The sequence below is a fragment of the Orbicella faveolata genome, unplaced genomic scaffold (genome assembly GCF_042242905.1).
Source record: "Orbicella faveolata isolate gen_17 unplaced genomic scaffold, um_ofav_v1 contig_1, whole genome shotgun sequence".
NCBI lineage: Eukaryota > Metazoa > Cnidaria > Anthozoa > Scleractinia > Merulinidae > Orbicella > Orbicella faveolata.
The window spans coordinates 17,300,196-17,321,333 of NW_028301536.1; the positions used below are offsets into that span (position 1 = coordinate 17,300,196).

Genomic DNA, 21,138 nt, shown 5'->3' on the forward strand with positions numbered 1-21,138 from the left:
TGGGGTTAGAGTGAGGTTAGAGGGATGCAAAGTTGTACCTATATTGTAGACCTTGAAGACACCTACTGGTGTGGATTAATATCATTTTATCAAATTTTTTCATGGACAATCACGCAATTATTTGTACTTTCCAAGAACGATTAAATCTCATTTGCCGTCACATTATCAAAACATTGTCGAGTTAACAGAAAATGAGTTAACCTCTGATTCGTCCCCAGTCGTCTCCTATTTGTCTCTTATTTTGCGAGAGAGATGGAAACGAGTCAAGCGTAGCACGCAACGAAGGGGACGATGGGAAGGCAACCCTCACGCTTCCCTAGTTAATATTCAATGGTCTCTCAAAAGACGACTGGTAACGAGTCAGAAGTTGAACTAAGGATAAACACACTAGAAAGAAAGACGTCCACGGCAACAGTGCTGCGCTCTTTTTCAAAACGGCCATTTTGAAAATTCAATCATCTAATTGATTAACAATGGACGTGAAGTGATTTGAGCATTACTAACCTTTGCCATGACTGTCCGTCCAGTCTGAAAGTGTGTTGCAGGTTCAGACACAAACTGATCAGCTAGAAACTGAACAAAACATGAAGGATATGGAGTTAGAAGTATAGTAAAATCAAAATGAAAACGCGTGCACTAAAAGGAACCACGGGATGGATATCGATCTTAAAGTCATTAACCATCCTATTTCTTTCTTCTTTTTCTATTTCTTTTTGGTTTTTCTGTCTCAGTTCTTCAAGTTCCATTACAGAAGTAACATTGTACATCACGAAAAATTACTCAATAATTTATCGTCATATGATCCTTTTTCCTGGAGGCAAAGAAAAATGTACAACTTTAACGCGTGACCTTACAAAATCACCATGAGCAAGCAAGTACTAACATCTGCAAGCACATTGCTTTAAATAACTATCTTTGTTATACTTACAGAGTTTGGAGCAAGGCCAAATATTCCTGTAGAGAATTCGATGAAGATTCCATAACTCATCACTTTCTTGACAAAACCTGGCAAGATCATCCCCACCTATAAGGAAAGATTACTGATATAAGTAAGCTGGAAAGGAAAATGCAGTAACATACAAAATATTTTTTAAAAGTTGATTGCTCTTCAACCTTTTCTACATCCCACCCTTCCACAAATTGCTGTCATTTTATTGGACAGGTCTATTTACGTACATGCAAAACGAAATAGAAATATTGATGGTTCGCTTCCAAGGAAAAAGTTAAAAAGATTCAACTTTTCCGCATGCAAGCCATCCATACATGAAGCGATCTGTAAACTCAGTTAAGCCTGAGATTCATGTCCGTGTAAGCAAATAAAGTACAAATTCATAGACGTCAATCCCAAGCTTTTCAGTTGTTTGGATTCTTGTTATCCATGAACAAGTCACCAACTCTGTGGTTGAACTAATTTGATATTTACCTCCACGTCCTTGAAGTTGGTCAGAAGGCTCTTCTCTGATGCTGCTTTCACAAGAGACGGCTTCAAAGAGACCGTCTGTGACAAGTATGGGTTAAGGAATAAACTTAATGTCATGTACCTTTACAATTTATGCAACAAATTTCGATTACATCTGTCTAACATGGCGGCGAAACGTAGGGGAATAAAATAAAATAAATTGTTTATTGGTGCCTTAATGTCGTTGCGATTTCTATTGTTTTAGTCCCCAAAGCCTCGGAGCCACGTTGAAATTTTAATATATCGACATTGGCCTATGGCATGATCACAAAGGTCAAAATAATTAGCCATATGTACGAAAGCTCGGAAGATCACGTCACTAAACTGGTTACAGCTATAATTAATAATAGACCAATTTCGTATTCTCGGTATTGGATGAAACTAGCCAGAGTGAAATGGAGGCTCATGTGAGGGAATATCATTAAAAAGAGATTCATTTGAAATGACTTCCCGCATTAGCCTCAGTTGCAAGCTAGTTCCAGTCCAATACCGTGAATACGAAAACGATCTATCTGTAATATGTTGTAGTGATAAGTCCTTTGCACCTGGGGTCCATGGGTCCTAATTTTGGTCGTCTACTCTTAGTTGCTGAAGAGCTATGTTATTTTTACACTCCAGGGAACTGAAACTTGGTTATCACGTTCTTTCTAGTTGTGATTCTCGTCTAGTAGTCACCCATAGACCCCTAGGCTCAAAGGTTGCCATATAGGTCCCACTGATGTCTTTAAAGTCTAGATATATATCTGGGTTTATAGAAGCCTTAAGATATCCTCATTCAAAATGAGGGCTGTGGAAGATAGATTTCCCCAAAGGCGAACCAAATAAGAACGCTTCTTTTCTCGTGTTTCATATCAAACCTACTAAACGTCATTAGCTGCAATTTGTGATATACATGTATTACGAACAAACTAGGATACAATAGACTTGTCCTTGCTCTTGCCATAATAAACAACATTTGTCAATCTAGTTGAGGGTTTGTACACAGAAAGAAGAGCCTCACAGTTACTCAGATGGTCAGACAAATGGGTAACTGGAAGAAATGCTGGCGCACCGCCGGAATGAACTAAGACGTCCAAGCCTTCAGGGGTACTGCCCACCACATCGGCCTCTAACAACTGTAGCAAAAAAAAAGGAGAGCACAGAAAGTGCTTTAAGCGAAAAACGAATACAAAATAAAGACATTTGAGCCAAACTTAAAGCTCTTTGAAATGCGAGTTTAGTTAACACGCTTCATTCATGTATGTACCATATCTATTACATCCAGTGAGGTCTCCTCTATAGAAAATTAAAATTGTTGTGATTAATATGGTGGGTTACGTGTTTTGTACCCAGCGGTTGACGAACGTTCACAATGTGGTGCAAAGAGTTCAACATGGCGTTGCCATGAATTTGAATTTAGATATAATAACACGGTGCGTGGAGTTGGCCAATCAAGTTACAGCTCTAAGATGTTCCAGGCGATGGCTTAGTTAGAGAGCAGAGTAAAGAACAGCGAGTGATAAAAATGCTGGGGACTGGGACCCCAACCCCTCGCCTTTTTTCACTCGCTATTCAAAGGCCTGCAACGAGATACTTACAGCCCCTACTGCTTTGTCATCCTCCAGAGCAGGACCAGGCCTGGAGCTTGTCTGCAAGCATACAAACACAGTTTCAGTGACACATACAGTGAGCCTTGTACTCTACAACACATCAAAGTCCAAGAGTGATATCGAAATTGGACACTTGTGAAAAACAATATAGTTTAGCGAGGCAACCAAAATAACGAGAATTCTAAGAGCTTAGAGGAAAGAAATGAAAAAACACAGTACGGAAAGTTTGTCAATGTAGAGCATGTAACATTCTAACTCTAGATTGAGAGAGTGTACAAACTTGGAAGATCGAATCAGCTCTGTTAGCTTGAATAACAATTCTCTGAAATATCCCAATCCTAGTACAGCTGAAAATTGACAGTTAGTTTGGTAGGTTGTGGTTTGAGTGCTATACCTTAAATGAAATTCTTAATTTGGCCTGATCAGGCTGACAATTGACGACATGGCACAACATCACTTGACCAATGTAGAACGCACTTCGAGGATCAGTATCAGCTGGAATCCTGTTCATTCCAAAAATACGACAAACATTCTATGGTGTGAGTTATCAGCATGATTTGATAACGATTAGTTAGCCACTGTTTAAGACAGACACAACCCTAATTAGATTCAAGAGCCACACTTCGACTAAGCAAACTGCTACACATATGCTCAAAGCAGATACAGTACACATATTGTTAGTATTATTGATATCTTTAATGGCATTTAGTTAACCTGACAGAAATAATGTGCAAATAAATACTTTGGGACTTGCCTACAACACAACTTACAGCTTCTTTACACGCTAATTGTTTGACCAACTTTTTTTCTTTCTTTTTTCTTAATTAACTAAGATATGGTTCGTGAATGACAAGTTACGAACTTGTGGCTAATGATTGAAAATAAATAGGTAGGTAATGTAGCACCCCGTCCAGAGGAGCACAAATGAAGTATCACGACTGGTCGCTTCGACCTAAGGGCATTGCCAGTGCAGACCATTTGACAGTGTAGTACTCTAACCCTTTTTTACATAATTTAATTATTATAATGGCAATATTTTCAATACTCACCCAAGTTCAGTTCTAGGCACAATTCCCTTGACATTATTATAGAATGTCACAAGACAGCCAAAGTCTTTGATGGTGGTAATGAAACCGTGAGAGCTGACTCCTGGCTTAGCATCACTGAAATCAGTGATAAGAGGATGAGAGGACTCCACTAGAGTCTTCTTGTGAGTCAACAGCATTCGGCGACGATCTGGCTCGACTGAAAGAACCTTAAAAAATGAAAGAAATTCAGCATCCCTAACTAATAACTTGTAACATTATTTTTTTATTTATTTATTTAAAGACTACTCAGTGACACCAAGTCATTGTGTAAAACAATAAAAATGCAAGCAAGATATAAATTCCCAACCATATATATTCGTGAGTAATAATGGATAAAAAGGTAATGGTAATGTTTAAAGAACTAGGTGTTGGGTCATTCGAAATATAATCTTGGAATATTCTAGGTGTTAGGGACCGTTCATTTTTTATAAGGTAGGGGGGGCTGGTGGGATTTGGGGGGGGGCCATGCGAAAAAAAATGGCTTTCGAGGGGGGGCCATCCCAAAAAAATAAGGGAAAAAGGGGGGGTCACGTGAAATATTTTAGTAAAACTTTAAAATGGCATGATGTTTGAATATCAAAAAAATTGCTATAGAATAAACATAGAAGGCAGGATACAAATTTATTACAAACTTTCCATTTGCTTTAAAAAAACGTTTGGCGACAAAAAGCATTTGTAGCTACTGAAAAGAAGTATTTAACACTGTTATTTTCGAATGCAACTTTCACTGGCACTCATCTTCATCTTCGCTGTCGTCGAGTTCTTCGTCGCCGCTTGTGCTGCTATGGGAGTCTCTTTCACCAATGCTGCAAGAAGCAGCAATGCTTTCCGTCAGAGTGTATTCTTCAGGGTACATGAAGGTGTAAACATAATCTCTGACTTCCTGCTCAAGGTTGATGGTGATTCTGCTTCTTGCAGCATTGGTGAAATAATTCCCTTCCAAGAGCTGTGCGATGTATGGCCCATCTCTTCTAAAGAACGACGTGGCAACATCCTCAACTTCAATACACTCTTCCGGGACGGCCGTTCTAGGAGGGTACACAAGGCATTGTGGAAGATCATTTCCTAGCGGGTTTCCAACACAGATTCCATAAACTCGTTGGACGTTGTTTTCAGTCCGCTTCCTCTTTCTTTCATTTGACTTTCTGCGGTTTTCTTTTTTCCTTCTCCTTTTGTTGATGTGCTGTTTGAGTATGCCCTTCAATATGCTGTTATTATTGCTCCTCTTATTTTCTAGTGCTTCCATGTCCTGCGTGACCTTCGTCAACTTAGCTTCTATAAATTTGATCTGTTTTACATTAAAACTGTGGGCAAATTCTTCGCCCTGCTTTAAAGCAAGTCCATTGGACTGAAAGAGTGTGGAATCGTGGCATTCAACTTTTCCACCATTGCTCTTTGTTCTTTGATGGAGAAGTTCAGTTTTCTTCCATCACTGGGCTTCAACTGGTACCCTGGCATGGAAAACTCACTCGCCCTTTCTGAACAGCCATCCGCACTTAGAAAGATTGCTTCTTTTGCTTGTAAGATGTCAAACTGCCTGGATCGTTCAGCTGTAAACCTTTTCTTAAACGACTCGTCGCTTTCGCCATTATTGCACATTTTGGAATGAGCCTCTTTCATGATTATTATGGACGTGCCCTGTTCTACATCGTGCAAGACATAGCAGCACTCAACTAACGTCAAGGAGCTTAAAGCAAAAATACGCACTCAACGTATAGCATCAACCCCATTTTAAAGACGGGGTTTGCAAAAGAGGAGGAAATAAAACAGGAGGAATAAACCTATACATCGAGCAAGAGAAACACAAGCTTGATCAGATAGCTGCAAGAAACATAGGAATGTCTCTAGACAAACGTATAGCTTTCTCAAAGTAAAGCTACGGCGTCTCCGAAGGAAATCGTACGAGAACAAATATGATATCCGTGATAAGGATCTACCTACTCTGCTTGCAAACAGTTCTAATCACAGCCGGGCCCGGCGTCACAATATAGAATGCAAGTAAGCAACATGTTCACGGTAAATTTCATATTTTGTCCCTCAAAAGCAAATTCATGGAGATTTAAAAGTATATCTTGCAATAGAAATGAGCCTAAACAATGCATAAACACATGGCAAATTACAGAGGTGTCAAACTCAACGAGTCGACATGCAGATAACAGCGGAAACCATGCAGACCTATGACCTATAAAAATTTGTCATAGCACGATCTAACGGCTCATCTCCACTAAAATTCCTCCTTATTACACAACATGAAGTGCCCTTCATGAACACGAGTGAAGCGACAAGAAAGGTCGAGTGACCGAACAGAGAACGGTAAATGTACAAATGTCACGAACCGTAAAAGTCGTGTAGACTAGTCAACCCCATTTTACCTTGAAAATTAAGAAATTTTAAACCATAGATAAATTTAAACCACAACAAGTATGCTAAAATTTATAAAACGTAATCCACTATTTGCAAGATTTGAGAACACTCATAGCTTTTTGTTTTACCTGGAAAGGGCAACATTTATACATGCCTATCACTAGAGTGGAGGTAAAAACCTTCCAAATAAAGACATCTGTAAATTAAATGTAACAATGTGTTTCACACAACACATCAACAGATTTCCAGTTTTTTCACAACACTTCGTACTTGGTTCAGTATCACAATGCAGGAGCAAGGAAAGACTCTGTTCCAGGCCACTGTTACTTCCGTAAGATTGAGAAGTTTATGAATGAGCACTATGAGGAGGGGGAGAACTACAGAGAGTTTCTAAAGTTGTCCTGTCAAGAAAAGGTAGGAGAAATTTGTTCTTTTTGTTGTGAATGGACTGGATCACCCATAGAAAGATATCCTAAACCAGTTCCTGACCATTCCTGCCTACCGGAATACCACTACCTCTCCTACCAGAAGACCCCAAAAGAAGGGCGTGATCCTGATGACTGACAGCCAAGGGTCCAAGCGAAGAAAGAGCATGGAGGTGGCAGGCTGGTTTTATCTGACCCAGAGAGCGTTGCTCTATTTGCAGATAAGTTTATTGTCAAATCAAAGTTTGTGGTGGATTATCTTCAACATCTTGAAGTGCCGGAATTTAAAAGGAAAAGGAGAGCAGCAAGATTTGAGAACACTCATAGCTTTTTGTTTTACCTGGAAAGGGCAACATTTATACATGCCTATCACTAGAGTGGAGGTAAAAACCTTCCAAATAAAGACATCTGTAAATTAAATGTAACAATGTGTTTCACACAACACATCAACAGATTTCCAGTTTTTTCACAACACTTCGTACTTGGTTCAGTATCACAATGCAGGAGCAAGGAAAGACTCTGTTCCAGGCCACTGTTACTTCCGTAAGATTGAGAAGTTTATGAATGAGCACTATGAGGAGGGGGAGAACTACAGAGAGTTTCTAAAGTTGTCCTGTCAAGAAAAGGTAGGAGAAATTTGTTCTTTTTGTTGTGAATGGACTGGATCACCCATAGAAAGATATCCTAAACCAGTTCCTGACCATTCCTGCCTACCGGAATACCACTACCTCTCCTACCAGAAGACCCCAAAAGAAGGGCGTGATCCTGATGACTGACAGCCAAGGGTCCAAGCGAAGAAAGAGCATGGAGGTGGCAGGCTGGTTTTATCTGACCCAGAGAGCGTTGCTCTATTTGCAGATAAGTTTATTGTCAAATCAAAGTTTGTGGTGGATTATCTTCAACATCTTGAAGTGCCGGAATTTAAAAGGAAAAGGAGAGCAGAAGAAAAGGCAAAGTTAATTAGGGACGCAAAAGATAAATCATATGAGGATTATCCTTGGACTGAGTTGTGCGAAGATCTAACCAAGCTTAAAAAGCAACGTGTTCCAGAACAAAACAAGTACTTGAACCACCACGGGCTGAAGCAGCATTTGAAAAGCAGCAAGAGTGAGAAAGTAAAGGCAATTGTAAGACATTTATGCTTGCGGCAGAAGAGTCCTCTCAGAGCTGGCCAACCAACACTGAGAAATGCCAGGACATTGACACAAAATGACAACAGGGTAAGTGCTGACAGCAGTGAAACGGATGAAAGTTGACGATGCGGAGTATGACAGTGATGCCATTGACTCTGGGGGAGAAGATGACTCAAGTGATGTCATTCTTGCATTCATCAATTCAGATGAGGAAGATACCAATGAGAGGCCAAATGCCACACGCTCAGGGTGAGCCATAACTAGGAGATCCGAAATTGACTTCTCTTTCTTTTGATTTGTTTTTTAAACAACAGCTCTCTGTAGTATAGGGATTGTAAATATTGTCTTCATAGTGAGCACAATAACGTGAAGTAGGGGGATAATAGAGAAATATTAAAAAAGTTGAAATCTAAATATTGTTTGTTCAATTTGTTTTTTTTTTTGGGGGGGGGGGGGGGGTCATCCCAAAAAATGACCGCTATAAGGGGGGGGCATGTGAAAAAATTGGTAGGCTGAGGGGGGGGTCATGCGATTTTTAAATGGTGCTTCCCAAATCCCACCAGCCCCCCCTCCCTCATAAAAAATGAACGGTCCCTTAGGGATACAGTGACATTACGGACTTGCTCCTTGTCTGGCTGATCAAATGTTGTCTTCTCATATTGTTATTGTTGTATACCCAGGTGCTGCGTTTCCTAGGAACTAGTTCTTCAGCGAAATGTGTGTAAATTACTTGACTGTTGTTGCACTGGAAATGGTACCGAGTAACTTAACTATTTTGAATGCAGTAACTACTTAATAATTTGTTAGCCGATTCTTGGTAAAATGCCTCGGTACATTCATTTCTGCGAGCACCGTTACTGCACTACATGTCTTCGGTTCAGCTGCGTTGTCCAGCAACTCGTTTGTTTACTCGCGGGCGTCGATCGAGAAAATGAAATAAAAATTGAAATCTAGATTTGGAAGCGCTCTTTTTGTAATTAGTCGTTTTAGACTCCTTCACTTATTTTTAGTCTCCTGTCCAATTTTTCAGTCAAACCTTGCTATTTTCACTGATCTTTTCAGGGAATTTGATAGCGATATTTGAATGAGATTAAATTTCGATAAACATTTCAAAATAAAAATGAGCGATAGAAATTTTACACAACGTTTCGATGTCGTCATGACATCATTATCAAGTGACAAGAAAATAACGGTTCAACAGTGTTATATATGCGGTGAGAGGTGTGATTGTTCATTAACATATTTGTTTAAACAAATAGTTTCAAGAAAATCGATCACACTCTTCAACCAGTATTCAAGAGTCGCAAAGTCTGTGAAGATCTCAAGATGCGTGATCCAAAACCACCTCTAATTAATCAACAATGCGTAGTGTACAATTACCAATGTGATCTGTGCGATGCAGAGTATGTCGGGTATACCAGCCTGCATTTACACCAACGTATTGATGAACACAGGTTCTCCGCAATCGGAAAGCATTTAAAGAACGATCACAGCCTTTATAACATCGACGACCTTGCCAATAATTTTTCCGTCCTAAAGAAATGCAACGGAAAACTGGATTGTCTGATTTACGAAATGCTGTTTATTAGAAAGAAGAAACCTAGCCTGAACACGCAATCGGATTCCATCCGCGCGAAACTATTTGTTTAAAAAAATGTGTTAATAAACAGTCACACCTCTCACCGCATATATAACACTGTTGAACCGTTATTTTCTTGTCACTTAATAATGATGCCATGACGACATCGAAACGTTGAGTAAAATTTCTATCGCTCATTTTTATTTTGAAATGTTTGATAGCGATGTTTACTTTATTACTTTATTCCTAGTTCACACTTCGACCCAAATAAAGAAAAGATTCTTTGCAATAGCAGCGGCACCACGCTAGAATGTGTTTGTACCAAGAGCACGTTCACTTAATGAGATGGATAGTTCTAACTGGAAATCCCGCCCACGAAGCTGGAAGTTTGCAAAGTTTAACCTATTTCTTGTAACACTTTAGTCGTACAGAATTTTCAACAACAACTTTTATTAGAGACCTTGGCACTTTTCCTTGATTTTATTCTGTAAACTTATTCTTGATAATTTTTATATTGAACGTGCTGTTTTATTTGGATCATACACCCTACGCTTGATAGTGGAAATTCAGAAATCAAAAGATTTTCACTAAGTAAATTCTGCGAAGGTACATACTTAGAGCTTGACATATGACGCAGCCGCATTTATGTTAGTAGGACACTACGCATGTACTGACATCAGCGTTTGCTTTCCGAATTTGACGGATTAGACAGCTGATTGACAGCACGGGTGTGATCCAGTTAAAAGAGCGCGAGCCAAACCTACGCATTGGAGTTGTAATGATCAGAGTTGAATGAAGTTTGTCAAGAGCAGAAGTTGAAAAGAGATCTTTGGAAATTAAAAGTGAGCAACTAAATAAGAGAGTGTTGGAGTGATCTGCTCGTTCCCCAAAAAGGTCGCTTTAACAATTGACACAAATGACCTGATCTCCACAATAGCAATTTACTATACGGCTGTTAGTTATATTTTCCTTTATTTCAGACCAGTCAAAAAGTCGATCAACAGTTGCATTGTATGCCACAACATACACGTCTCTTTCAGGTTTAATACTGGATTGTTTTATCACCATTCTTTATTTTAAGTAATATCCTTAATCACTGGTTTCTTTTTCCTCCAAGTAGCTGGTGCAAAATTCACAATGTAAAAACACTTCTACTTCACAAAACATTCTCATCCTAAAGCCTTCATAGACACTTACCCTGCATTTGACGACTTTTCCTTCTTTCAGTTTCTTCTCTGGGTGTTGAAGATTAATGTCTGCTAAATGAAGTGTAGTGCACAAGCCTCTGACGTGGTCTGATACAGAAACGAGCATTCCAAACTTCTCTAAAGTTATTATCTTGCCCTATGAAAAGATGAGAAGTGACACAGTTGAACACAGCGAAATGTTAACGGAATCTTCTATCTAACAGAACTGTTACGAACTCCACAAACGCGGTTAATTACACAATGGAAAAAACTGACTTAGTACTGTTTGCAAAGATGTAACGCAAAAAGAAGTCTTCAATAAAATTTACACTTTTCAGTAAAAAACTCTGCTACGGAGAGGTCCTAAAAGAACAGCCTGCCGGAAAAGGCACCTTTTTGGAAAAGGCCAGGCATGGAAGAAGCTTTTTTCTCATCACACAAAAAAGAAAGGCCTCGTGGCACGCTCTTCATCACGTTTCTACAGTAGAAGCGTACAGTTTGTAATTCTGATAAAGTTACGAGTAATGCGTAGATTAGAAGAACCCTACGTTAGGCCTTAGAAGCGCGCACTTCTCAGTGCAGATATGAAATGTTAAGTAAAACTTACAACATTAGACAATCACAGTTTGTCAAGCAGATGAATTCATGAGTAAAACGTAAGACATTTATTTAGGAGCACGCAGTTTGTAAAACAGATGAAATAATGAGTAAAACGTACCGGTTTGAAGTGCGCAATCAGTGCAGATGAAATCGATAGTGAATATAAAGGGAGAATAAATTAAAGACACGAAGAAATGAAGAACTTTACCAACTGCCAGGGAGAACTGGAGGAGCGCTTAAACCAGCAAACATGAATACTCAGTTAAGATTATTCCTTAAGGAGACTTAATCAGAACGGGGCACCATTTACCTTGATCACAGCTCCAGGCTTGATGTCATGATAGCGCAAGAATGGCTGCTCAATGACTGACCTAAACAAGTAAAACCACATTTGAAGCACATAAACTCAGTTTGAAAAGCAAGTTATATTGTAGGGCTGCCTATTACTTGTCATGTTTTCATTTGTTCCCAGCCTACAGTGGCTTACTAAATGTTCACTTGGTGTTTTTCAGCAATCACTTTACACAAGTAACGTTACCCTAGCCCTTTTATGACATCTGCCAGATATTTTCCGAAGCTTAGCACGCAAATTCTCTGTGCATAACATCAGGTGGGAAAATATCACAATTTTCCAAAATCAAGATATACGAAGTTTAAACTTACTTTTCCATGGTCAGGTTAACCAAACCATCTAAGGAGTTGAAGCCAAGAATACGACACCTGCACAAAAATATCATTCTCATTTTATTTCTAATACTATAGTACACATAATTTATAATGTAGCATGTTCAAGTTCAGTAAACACTACAATGCACGAAGGGCAAATATGAGACTGCCATCTTAATCCCTATGTCCATGAGCTATGAAAAATGGCAACAAAAATTCAAGACTTATGAAAAAAAATACTTGCACATGTCGATGTTGAAAAGTTCATACAGACTGCTCTCTTCTAATGAGCACGACAATGAGCACTGTATGTAGATGATGAAAGGTTCAATGTACAGAACCGCCTGAAATCATACATGTATGCACATTGGCCGTGGGTTTCACCCGTTTTGCCCATGTGTCCACCGTTAGAACACAATGCCCAAGAGAGCAAAGAAAGCATATTAAAAAGGCTGAACAACCACTGAGGATATTTTCACGGCCTGCGGAAAGCACTCAGCGTTAAGCTGTGAAAAAAAATGTTGGTTTTGGTCTTACATGTACGTCAAAATGTTAAATGCTATTTCTTGGTCTGTTTAAATGTACTGCAAGGCAAAAGAAAGTACATTTGTAACCTTGAGCTTTAAGTGAAATTGATCGTGTACCTGTGGGTGCTTCCAACTTTGTATTTCTTTCCCAGTTTGTCCACATGTTCATCTGCTACTCTTGAAATCTTAAGTCCAACAAGAAATACATTCTAAGCACTGTCAATAACAAACTTTAAAAGAACGAACCATATTGAATAATTTTTTCATTCATACATGATGCAACAGTTTTTTAAAGCTCACAGGCTCTGTGTCTAGCATATCAGCAGCCTGTCTCGTCATGCCATTCTTAAGCTTCATGCTGACATGATGGCAGCTACAATAAAGACTGTATATATACACCTTTTGATAATCCAAACTAAAGATACCAGTTCTCGGTCAATACAGTGTATATCTAACTCAGGAGATCAGAAGAAATAGTCCAGGAACGTTGGTAGAACGCTGGACCTCTCTGAAAACCATGTGTTTATGTGACGGGCAATTCCTCTTATAAAGATGATTTATCATTATTTATTCGATTTGTCTATAGATAAAATAATGATGCAAAACAAACTAACATGAGTAAATCCAAGAATATCATCAGACAGCCTCAATAGTAGACCCAGTCCCTGATCCACTCTGATAACAGTAGCATCATCAACGACATCACCAACTGACCAATGACCAAAGCTGGCAGCTTCATTGGAAATGACATTTTCTTGAAGGCTTAGTCCCACTGTCTTGGTATTCACATTCACATACAACAGACGACATTTAACCTACAGATAGAGCAAACAGTTGCATGAACATTTATACATTCTCACAATAGCACGGTTTTTAACCTCTCTGGATTAAATTAAAGTTCGAAGACCTAAATCAAACCTTTCAAGCCAAATTAAGCACCATAATTTGATGTTTAATCATATTGTCAGCCCAACATCTTATCACAGACACATAGATTACTTGATAATAATACATACAGTGTACATGTACATGGGTGTTTGTTAATAATTTAGCAAACTTTGCAAAATTTGGATACATGTTTAGATAAACAATGTGGACAGCTTCAACTGCAAGATACATGTTTTAACAAGTGCAATTTATTTAGTAAATAACTGGAATCAAACCATTTCTCTGAGTGCCAAATTGGACTCCACCTGCCTCGTGAGCTGAAAATACATATATATTTTTTCATCCAGTCATTTCCAAATTTGACAGCATGTATCCTCTACATACACTAACACTGTAATACCTTTGTCTTCTTTGGATAAGTAGCTTCCAAGTCTTGTCCATCTCCTTCACCACAATTGGGCAAATGAAGGACGTCTGCAGAGCCTTCAAATCCCCCAAGGAAATTCAGGATTAGACCACTACGAGTTGCCTGATATGAAAATAATCAGATGAATAGAATAAGAATACATGTATATATTAACATTACTATTAATATATAACTTTTTACAACCAAATCTGTTATTTAAGAACCTCTTACTTACACAGTTGGAGGTACATTCTGTAAGTTAAATGGACAAGTTTACTCCCCTTCGATTGATCGCCCACAAGCAAAGCACGCAGGTCATAAATCAAAGGGGAAATCATGAGTCACCCTAGTAGGTAAGGAATTAAATTTAATATCTTAAAATCAATTAATTTTCACCTGAGTCACAGATGCCTTAACCAGCATGCCAGGAAGAAGTGCTGAGAATTTTAACTTCATATCTTCTTTTATCTACAGGAAAGAGCACCTCACAATTTAAATAATTTTCTAAAAGGCTTTTAAATGTAAGGAACCTTGGGCAGTTAGCTAGCAGTTACCATAGCAAGATTAAGATCCAGATGTCGAGAGATCAAGAGTTGACAGGGATGGCCATACTATGCTATGCTACAACTCTCACTGGCACTATCAACTCCCCAGGAGAATACTGCATAAATACATGTACTGTATCGAAACATTGTCAGTCAGTACTACTTGTTAGGGTAACCTCACAAAAACAGACGGCAAAAGTGTTTTTGCTTCATAAAGGACTTGGACTAAAATAACTAGAGATCTACACTGTATTAATAATTATATGTACTAGGTGGATGAAACTTGACGAGCATTTTGCAATGTGGTAATATGAATAAACACTAGGACAGGACATGGGACTATGATTAATCATCTGTTTAGAGATCTGCTTATCATGACACACAAATGCGTGGAATCATGGAAGTCCTATAATAATATTATTGTGTAGTATATGTAGAAATATGCCCTTTCCCTTCCAGACGACTTCCGATACCTTGAGTCAACTGATGACAGAGGTAGTTATTTCAATAAACAGTAACACAAGTCTGATCTGTTGATTACATTAGATTTATTCATCTGCCTACTCACAACGTACAATGAATCAAATCCTGAACTACTGTATGATTGGCTACCCAAGCAGGCAAGATGGGCCTACATGCATACAAATGTACATGTACATGTATCTGGTGCGCTTGGTATTGCCTGCTGCATCCTGCGAGAAAAAGGTTTCCTGTATGCCATATAATAAATCCTATGAATTAATGACCAAGCATGTTCATTCAAAATGACTGGATGTTAACCTCTGAATACTTTTGGTACAATGTTTATGAGCCTCGATAGGCCTTTCCATGATGCAGTCACATGGTACAAAATCACACATGCTGGGACGCAAGTTGCACAGTAAGACTTCCAAAACAAAGTAACTCATTCCAGTCCACGTTGACCTGCCATGTGATCGGATCGTGCAATATCCAGCCATCTTGACCTCATAATTGGTCGATAACCCAAATGTACATACATGTATGGATTACATACCAGTGCATCCTGAATCGAATCTTTGTCTGCACTAACTGTTATAATCCTCTGGTCCTCTGCCACAGACTTAACCAACAAGCACAAGGAATGGCCTTCTTGAAACTCTGGATAAAAACCCCATTTAATTAAAATTTATTTATTAGTTAATTTTCATAATTATATAAATTTTAATTTCTGTATCATAAACACAGATAAATTGTGTTCAGTTTTTCAGATCTATAATCAATTAAAGCTTACAATTTTAACTCCATACCTCCATTCAGTTTGCTTTTTGGCAAAAAAGCTCTTGTGTTCTCAATGTCAAATGATATGAGATAGCCATGGTCTTCAACACTATTTACATAACCTGGAAGGACCTGAAAAAAGTACAATTAATTGTCATTTCACTATTTATTTGTTTCACTTCAGGTATTTTTTAAACCGTTAAAACAATATAGATTTTCTCCTCTCGATCTTGACAACATCATCAAGATCTCTGTAACCCTGTCAAGACTGAGGAGGGTTAGCAAGGGTTTGCTGCGATAGCACAGCAATTAATGATTTTTCTCAGTTGTGAAACTCTGATCTGCTGTCTCTTTGACAGTATATTACAATGTAGCTACATGTAGAATGTATATATACACACTGCATAAATAAGAGTATTATACTCCCACAGAAATAACAGTTCTTATGCTGAGGTGTGCAAGTATGACTCTAGCTCCATATTAAGATGAACATAAAACAGTACATTTTTTATGGTTTGTGTATACCAATACATGTACAAGATGCAAGTATACAAACGACTGATTTCCCAATAAGTTTAGTGGATTGCAATTATGAGGCATCACAAAAACCAAAACTAACCAAAACTAATTAAAAATGCCTCTTAAAAGACAAGTCAAGTCAGGAAGTCATGATAGTGCTTCAAATGCTATAAATTAACTGAAACAAGAAAATACAATTATAGACCAAGAAAAGTAGTACTGTGGTATATACTGTAACTGTAAGAAAAGACAAACTGACAAATTGCTGGGTACATGTATGATTTAAATAAAAAAGTAATATTATTACAATCATGAAGAACTTTTAATTACTGTTTAAATATTCTTCTGCCTACCATTCCTGGCTTCAGAGATGACTTGCTGAGCCCACTGTTAACACCTTTAGGATCCAAAGACAATTTGATTTTCTTTTGACCAGGCTTGGAACCTTCCAGTTCCAACACTGAACACTGAACCAGGGTTCCAACAGTGAAGAATTTAGCAAGCTCTGGAAAACTAGTTGTCTGCAAATACAAAGTGCGACACAGAAATTTCAGGGTCACATTTGAGCCAGCATGTGCCAGCATGTGATCTTCCTTCAAGCTAACCAAGTGGTTGAATTCTAGGATAATGCTAGTTTATTTATGAAATGTATACAGCTACATGTAATCATTGCTGTTCTCCAAAAGTCTAGAAGAACAAATTACATGATTGTACATGTAGTGCTTAGTGATATTTTGATTTATGAATAGCTAGGGAGAGTTCAACTTAGTGATATAGATTAATATGTTGTTTGTACATTTATGTTGCTCTAATGTACATGTAAACAAACTGTAGGACATTCATTTATTATCTTTCTTGTATGCCAGTTTCTTTGCAGAGTATTAACAAGAAAGTTTTAATTATGTCATGACCCCAGGATCAGATTCTGACAAGATTCTTTTTTCTTGGACTCTACAATCATTATGATCAAGACAGAATTAAATATAAAGGCTCGTGCCCTATCATATGTACATGTACTGTATGTTTTTAAAATTATATAGTGCAATGTACCTACTGGTACATGACAGTCTAGAAATCTCAAAAGAAAGCAGTACATGTACATAAAAGTTTCCTAGTGATATGTCCTGGCCAGATCGAATGTCATCATTATTGATTCATGATCATCATGGTGTCTTGCATTACTCTCAAAAAATTATGCTAAACTAACAAACTCAAAATCATATCTTGCCTCTGTCTCTTTACTGTCTGTGTCATCAGCCTGTAACACCTCCTTTAATCTTTCGGTGATCTTCTCATTTACATGTGTAATGTGAACAAATCCACTCAGTCCGTTTGGCAGACTGATGGCCATGTCATATTCATTCACTTCTCGTATTGCTCCCAAAATTTTCATCCCCACATAGAGTTTCTGTTGGGAATTTAGTCAGTGTTAATTAAAAGGAAGCTTTGAAATATCAAGGAGAAAAGAGCTTTCAACTGACAAGACTTCATCCTAATTGAAGAGGCAAGTGTACAACTTAAACAACAACATCAGTGATGTCCTTGGTCAAAAGTGGTTAATACAGAGTTTGCCAGTTCAGTCCTAGGATAGTACAATTGACTGGGAGTGTGTAAAATATTAATGAAATACCTGTGGCTGACCTCACCCCTTCAATTAATTAATGGCATATGCACTAACAAAGATAAAATTGTTAACTTTAGGTTAAAACATCTATTAAAAGTTCTTTGCCTCTTGTTAAATTAATGTTACAAAAGTACATGTATGCACAGACATGAAGTACTAAAGGTGGACAACATGTCAGTGCACAATGAGCTTGTTTCCAAAGCATGCATGTACATGTCTTTCTCTTGAAGTCCTCTCTCTCAGTATATGTTTTTTATAAATGTGCAAGTTACATGTAAGGTTGTAATAGCTCAAATATCCTAGCTACATTGAAGATGTGAGATTTTGGTCCTCTGACGTGGTGGAGTGGGCTTGAGATCAAAGTTTTCTGACCCACAGACCTGAGGTTCATGGCCAAGGCATTCACAAGAGTCAGCAGGTACATCCATGATAAATTAGCCAGTAGCCACATGTAGCTCTTAGCTACATCTACATCTACATCCCTGGTATACATGTAAGTGCAGTTTATTATACAATTAAAGCTCCAAGAGAGAGAGAGATGCTTAGTGATTAGGGAGGGACCTAACAGGCTTATCACATGACAATACCTTGAATGTGAGAGGCTCCACAAGTTTAAGTTTTGATTTCCCTTCTAATTCAACTTTTCCATTTAACTCATTTCCTGCAGCAGCAGTTTTCTTGACTTTCTTCTTTTTCTCTTTGCTTTTAGAAACATTTCGTTCTAAATCTGACGATGGCTTCTGCAAGGAACAATTTAATTAATACAGTCAGACCCTGGATTAATACTCTTACTATTGATTTGTATTTCTCTTAAACCATGAAGAAGAGCCTCTTAAGCCCAACTAGCTCATAGCTCTCACTGCTTACATGCAATTCTAGTTTCTGTGGCATGAAGCAACTAGGCGTATACCTACTCCATACATTAGCCAGTCCATACATAGGCACTTCACTCCCTAGCATTCTGTCAGGTTACCCCAACAATTTACCACTACCTATTCATACTCCTGGGTAGAGAACGATACTGTGAGTAAGAGTAAAATATGATGCATCTTGCCCAAGAACAGAACACTATGATCCCAGCCCAATCTCAAACTTACATTACAAGTGCAAGTTCACTGCTTGATCTAGAGTAAAGCACATTAACCATTACTGAAGTCAACATTTAATGGACATCCACCATCATGATTATACAGTCGTGTATTATAAATTTATTTCACACATACAGTATGACCGACCGACCAACCAGTTAACTGAATTTTACGTGAATTTGACATAATAAATTATAATAATATGATGCATGTATGTATTATATGATGTTCAGTTCTGGAAAATATCCATACTCTCCCAACAGAAGGGATTGGAATTTCCTGGGGGGTGGGGGGTTCTGGAAGACCAAAAAATTTGAAGAAATGTATGAAGTTCAATCAGAATTTCCAGAGGGGTGGGGGAGACTTCCGTGGGGGAGGTATGGATATTTTCTGGACCTACACAATGCAAATTTCTTAAATGTGTAGGCCAGCTAGAGAGAAACTTTCAATAATAAGACTTCAGTCTATTCTCATCACACAGTACTGTACATGTAGGGATATTCAGTTGATAAATCTAGATAGTAAGTAAACAGCTGAGTTCAGGATACAATGACAACAATCCACTCAATGTAATGTTTACCCCAAAAAGAACATCCCTCTCTGCCTCATGCTTGATTTTCCTCACTTCAAGTGGACTCAGTGAGGAAGCACCACCTCGTGGAAAGTCTTCCTCTTCAGCTTGCCTTGACCGAAACACACTGTTCACATGGAATTGAGTGAAAACCACAAGAAATGAAAGTTTGTGAAGTGGATTGTTTATGTGCCTTTAGTCTAGAAGCGACCGTGAGAATAACCTACATAAACATGCACATCCACAATCACTACCAATACATGTATATAATTTAAAAGGAGATTATTTAACTTCACTCCTAACTCAGAAATAGAAAGCCAAAAACCCTAAACTCAACATTAACCACTATACATGTACATGTAAAGTAAGCTACTATAAAGAGGCTCTAGGTCCTAAGGCTGACACCTGACCGGTTCTTGGATATTCAATGGTCCTTAGACACAAGACTTGTTCTTGCCTCAAGTTTTAGCCAGGGTAAATGATACATTATTTATACATACTGAAGAAATGTAACCTTCTACATTGTACATGTATGAATGCACTCATGTACTTTTGGTTTGTCACTCATTTCTCTGAAAGGAACATCTGCTAAAACAAACCACTACTGACATGTATTTCATCTATGCCAGCGCTCCCAGATTATTCAGGAGTCTCCCGGATACAGACTGAATCTCCTGCTCTCCCATATGGGTCACCAAATCTCCTACACAATACTAATAAAAGTGCATATTAAATACATTTTTCAGACATATTTTGGCCAATTTTTGGCATTTTTGTAGGAAAATTTTGGATCTTTGATGCATTTTTGAGATTTAATTGGCAGATTTCTACTTTGAACAACTTTTTTTTTAGGTTCAAAAAAGATAAAATTGGCAATCTCCCGGATTTTGAGTTTTTTAGGTTGGCATCTCTGGTATTTTTGTAAACCAATAACAGCATGCTTCCTTAAGCTGGAAGCCTGTGGGAAGCCTGAAAGGCTGTCTGTACTTTAGAACTTGAGAAATGATCATGAGACATAAATACTAGTGTGGCCTTTCAACAACTATGCGATACATATAAAGTAATTTGTTTAAATGCACATGTACATGTACATCCTCAGTTTATGACCGGGCACTAACTGACTCTTTACATAAAGTAATACCAACACAATATCCATGGGATCTTTGCAAAAGAATGGATCACCAGTTGTTTCAATATGTATTACACCAGAAGACTGTCTGCAAAGATGGCTAGAAGATATGCCAAGGTTCTCAGAAGCTTAAGTTAAAATAAGCATCTGAAGTATGGGTCACCTACACATCACCTTACACAAGCCAGCATAAAGTGCTATGTTCACATATCATACTCTTTAGAAATCTACACCATAGATATCTTTAGAATGGATTGAGTTCGACTGAGTTGGATTTCCAAACTGAATTGACGTTTGATTGACTACATGTATGCCAGCATACTTTCACAAGTATTTTGGCTGATTATGGGTCTTTTTACGAGATATTTGACTCATTTACGTTGCTGAATTGGCAGAACTTAGTTATGTACTAAAAGTACATTTTTAGGGGCAATCAGCCAATTCTCCCCGATTTCTATAATTCTCAGGTGGGCATCTCAGATATATGGGCATCAAATGGGCTGGCTTTTATT

General features: G+C 38.1%; 2 protein-coding genes across 2 annotated transcripts in view; both read right to left on the reverse strand.

The window, feature by feature from the left end:
• The window catches only part of LOC149118265 (uncharacterized), a 31,636-nt gene extending 25,442 nt beyond the window's left edge, over nucleotides 1-6,194 (reverse strand). The window contains exon 1 of the mRNA XM_089292852.1: nucleotides 4,668-6,194. Within this exon, the coding sequence (XP_089148978.1) occupies nucleotides 4,861-5,382 (522 nt within the window). The 5' untranslated portion in view covers nucleotides 5,383-6,194 and the 3' untranslated portion in view covers nucleotides 4,668-4,860. The remainder of the gene's footprint in view (nucleotides 1-4,667) is intronic.
• The window catches only part of LOC110045781 (protein RRP5 homolog), a 49,555-nt gene that overhangs the window by 21,396 nt on the left and 7,021 nt on the right, over nucleotides 1-21,138 (reverse strand). Inside the window, exons 2-21 of the mRNA XM_089292596.1 lie at nucleotides 19,507-19,624; nucleotides 18,426-18,578; nucleotides 17,443-17,622; nucleotides 16,568-16,735; nucleotides 15,725-15,827; nucleotides 15,472-15,575; nucleotides 14,308-14,379; nucleotides 13,906-14,034; nucleotides 13,232-13,432; nucleotides 12,735-12,802; nucleotides 12,088-12,144; nucleotides 11,735-11,795; nucleotides 10,835-10,981; nucleotides 4,098-4,303; nucleotides 3,443-3,551; nucleotides 3,037-3,087; nucleotides 2,377-2,574; nucleotides 1,424-1,498; nucleotides 929-1,024; nucleotides 505-573 (exon numbers count right to left, since the gene is read on the reverse strand). Of these exons, the coding sequence (XP_089148722.1) occupies nucleotides 505-573; nucleotides 929-1,024; nucleotides 1,424-1,498; nucleotides 2,377-2,574; nucleotides 3,037-3,087; nucleotides 3,443-3,551; nucleotides 4,098-4,303; nucleotides 10,835-10,981; nucleotides 11,735-11,795; nucleotides 12,088-12,144; nucleotides 12,735-12,802; nucleotides 13,232-13,432; nucleotides 13,906-14,034; nucleotides 14,308-14,379; nucleotides 15,472-15,575; nucleotides 15,725-15,827; nucleotides 16,568-16,735; nucleotides 17,443-17,622; nucleotides 18,426-18,578; nucleotides 19,507-19,624 (2,365 nt within the window). The remainder of the gene's footprint in view (nucleotides 1-504; nucleotides 574-928; nucleotides 1,025-1,423; nucleotides 1,499-2,376; nucleotides 2,575-3,036; nucleotides 3,088-3,442; nucleotides 3,552-4,097; nucleotides 4,304-10,834; nucleotides 10,982-11,734; nucleotides 11,796-12,087; nucleotides 12,145-12,734; nucleotides 12,803-13,231; nucleotides 13,433-13,905; nucleotides 14,035-14,307; nucleotides 14,380-15,471; nucleotides 15,576-15,724; nucleotides 15,828-16,567; nucleotides 16,736-17,442; nucleotides 17,623-18,425; nucleotides 18,579-19,506; nucleotides 19,625-21,138) is intronic.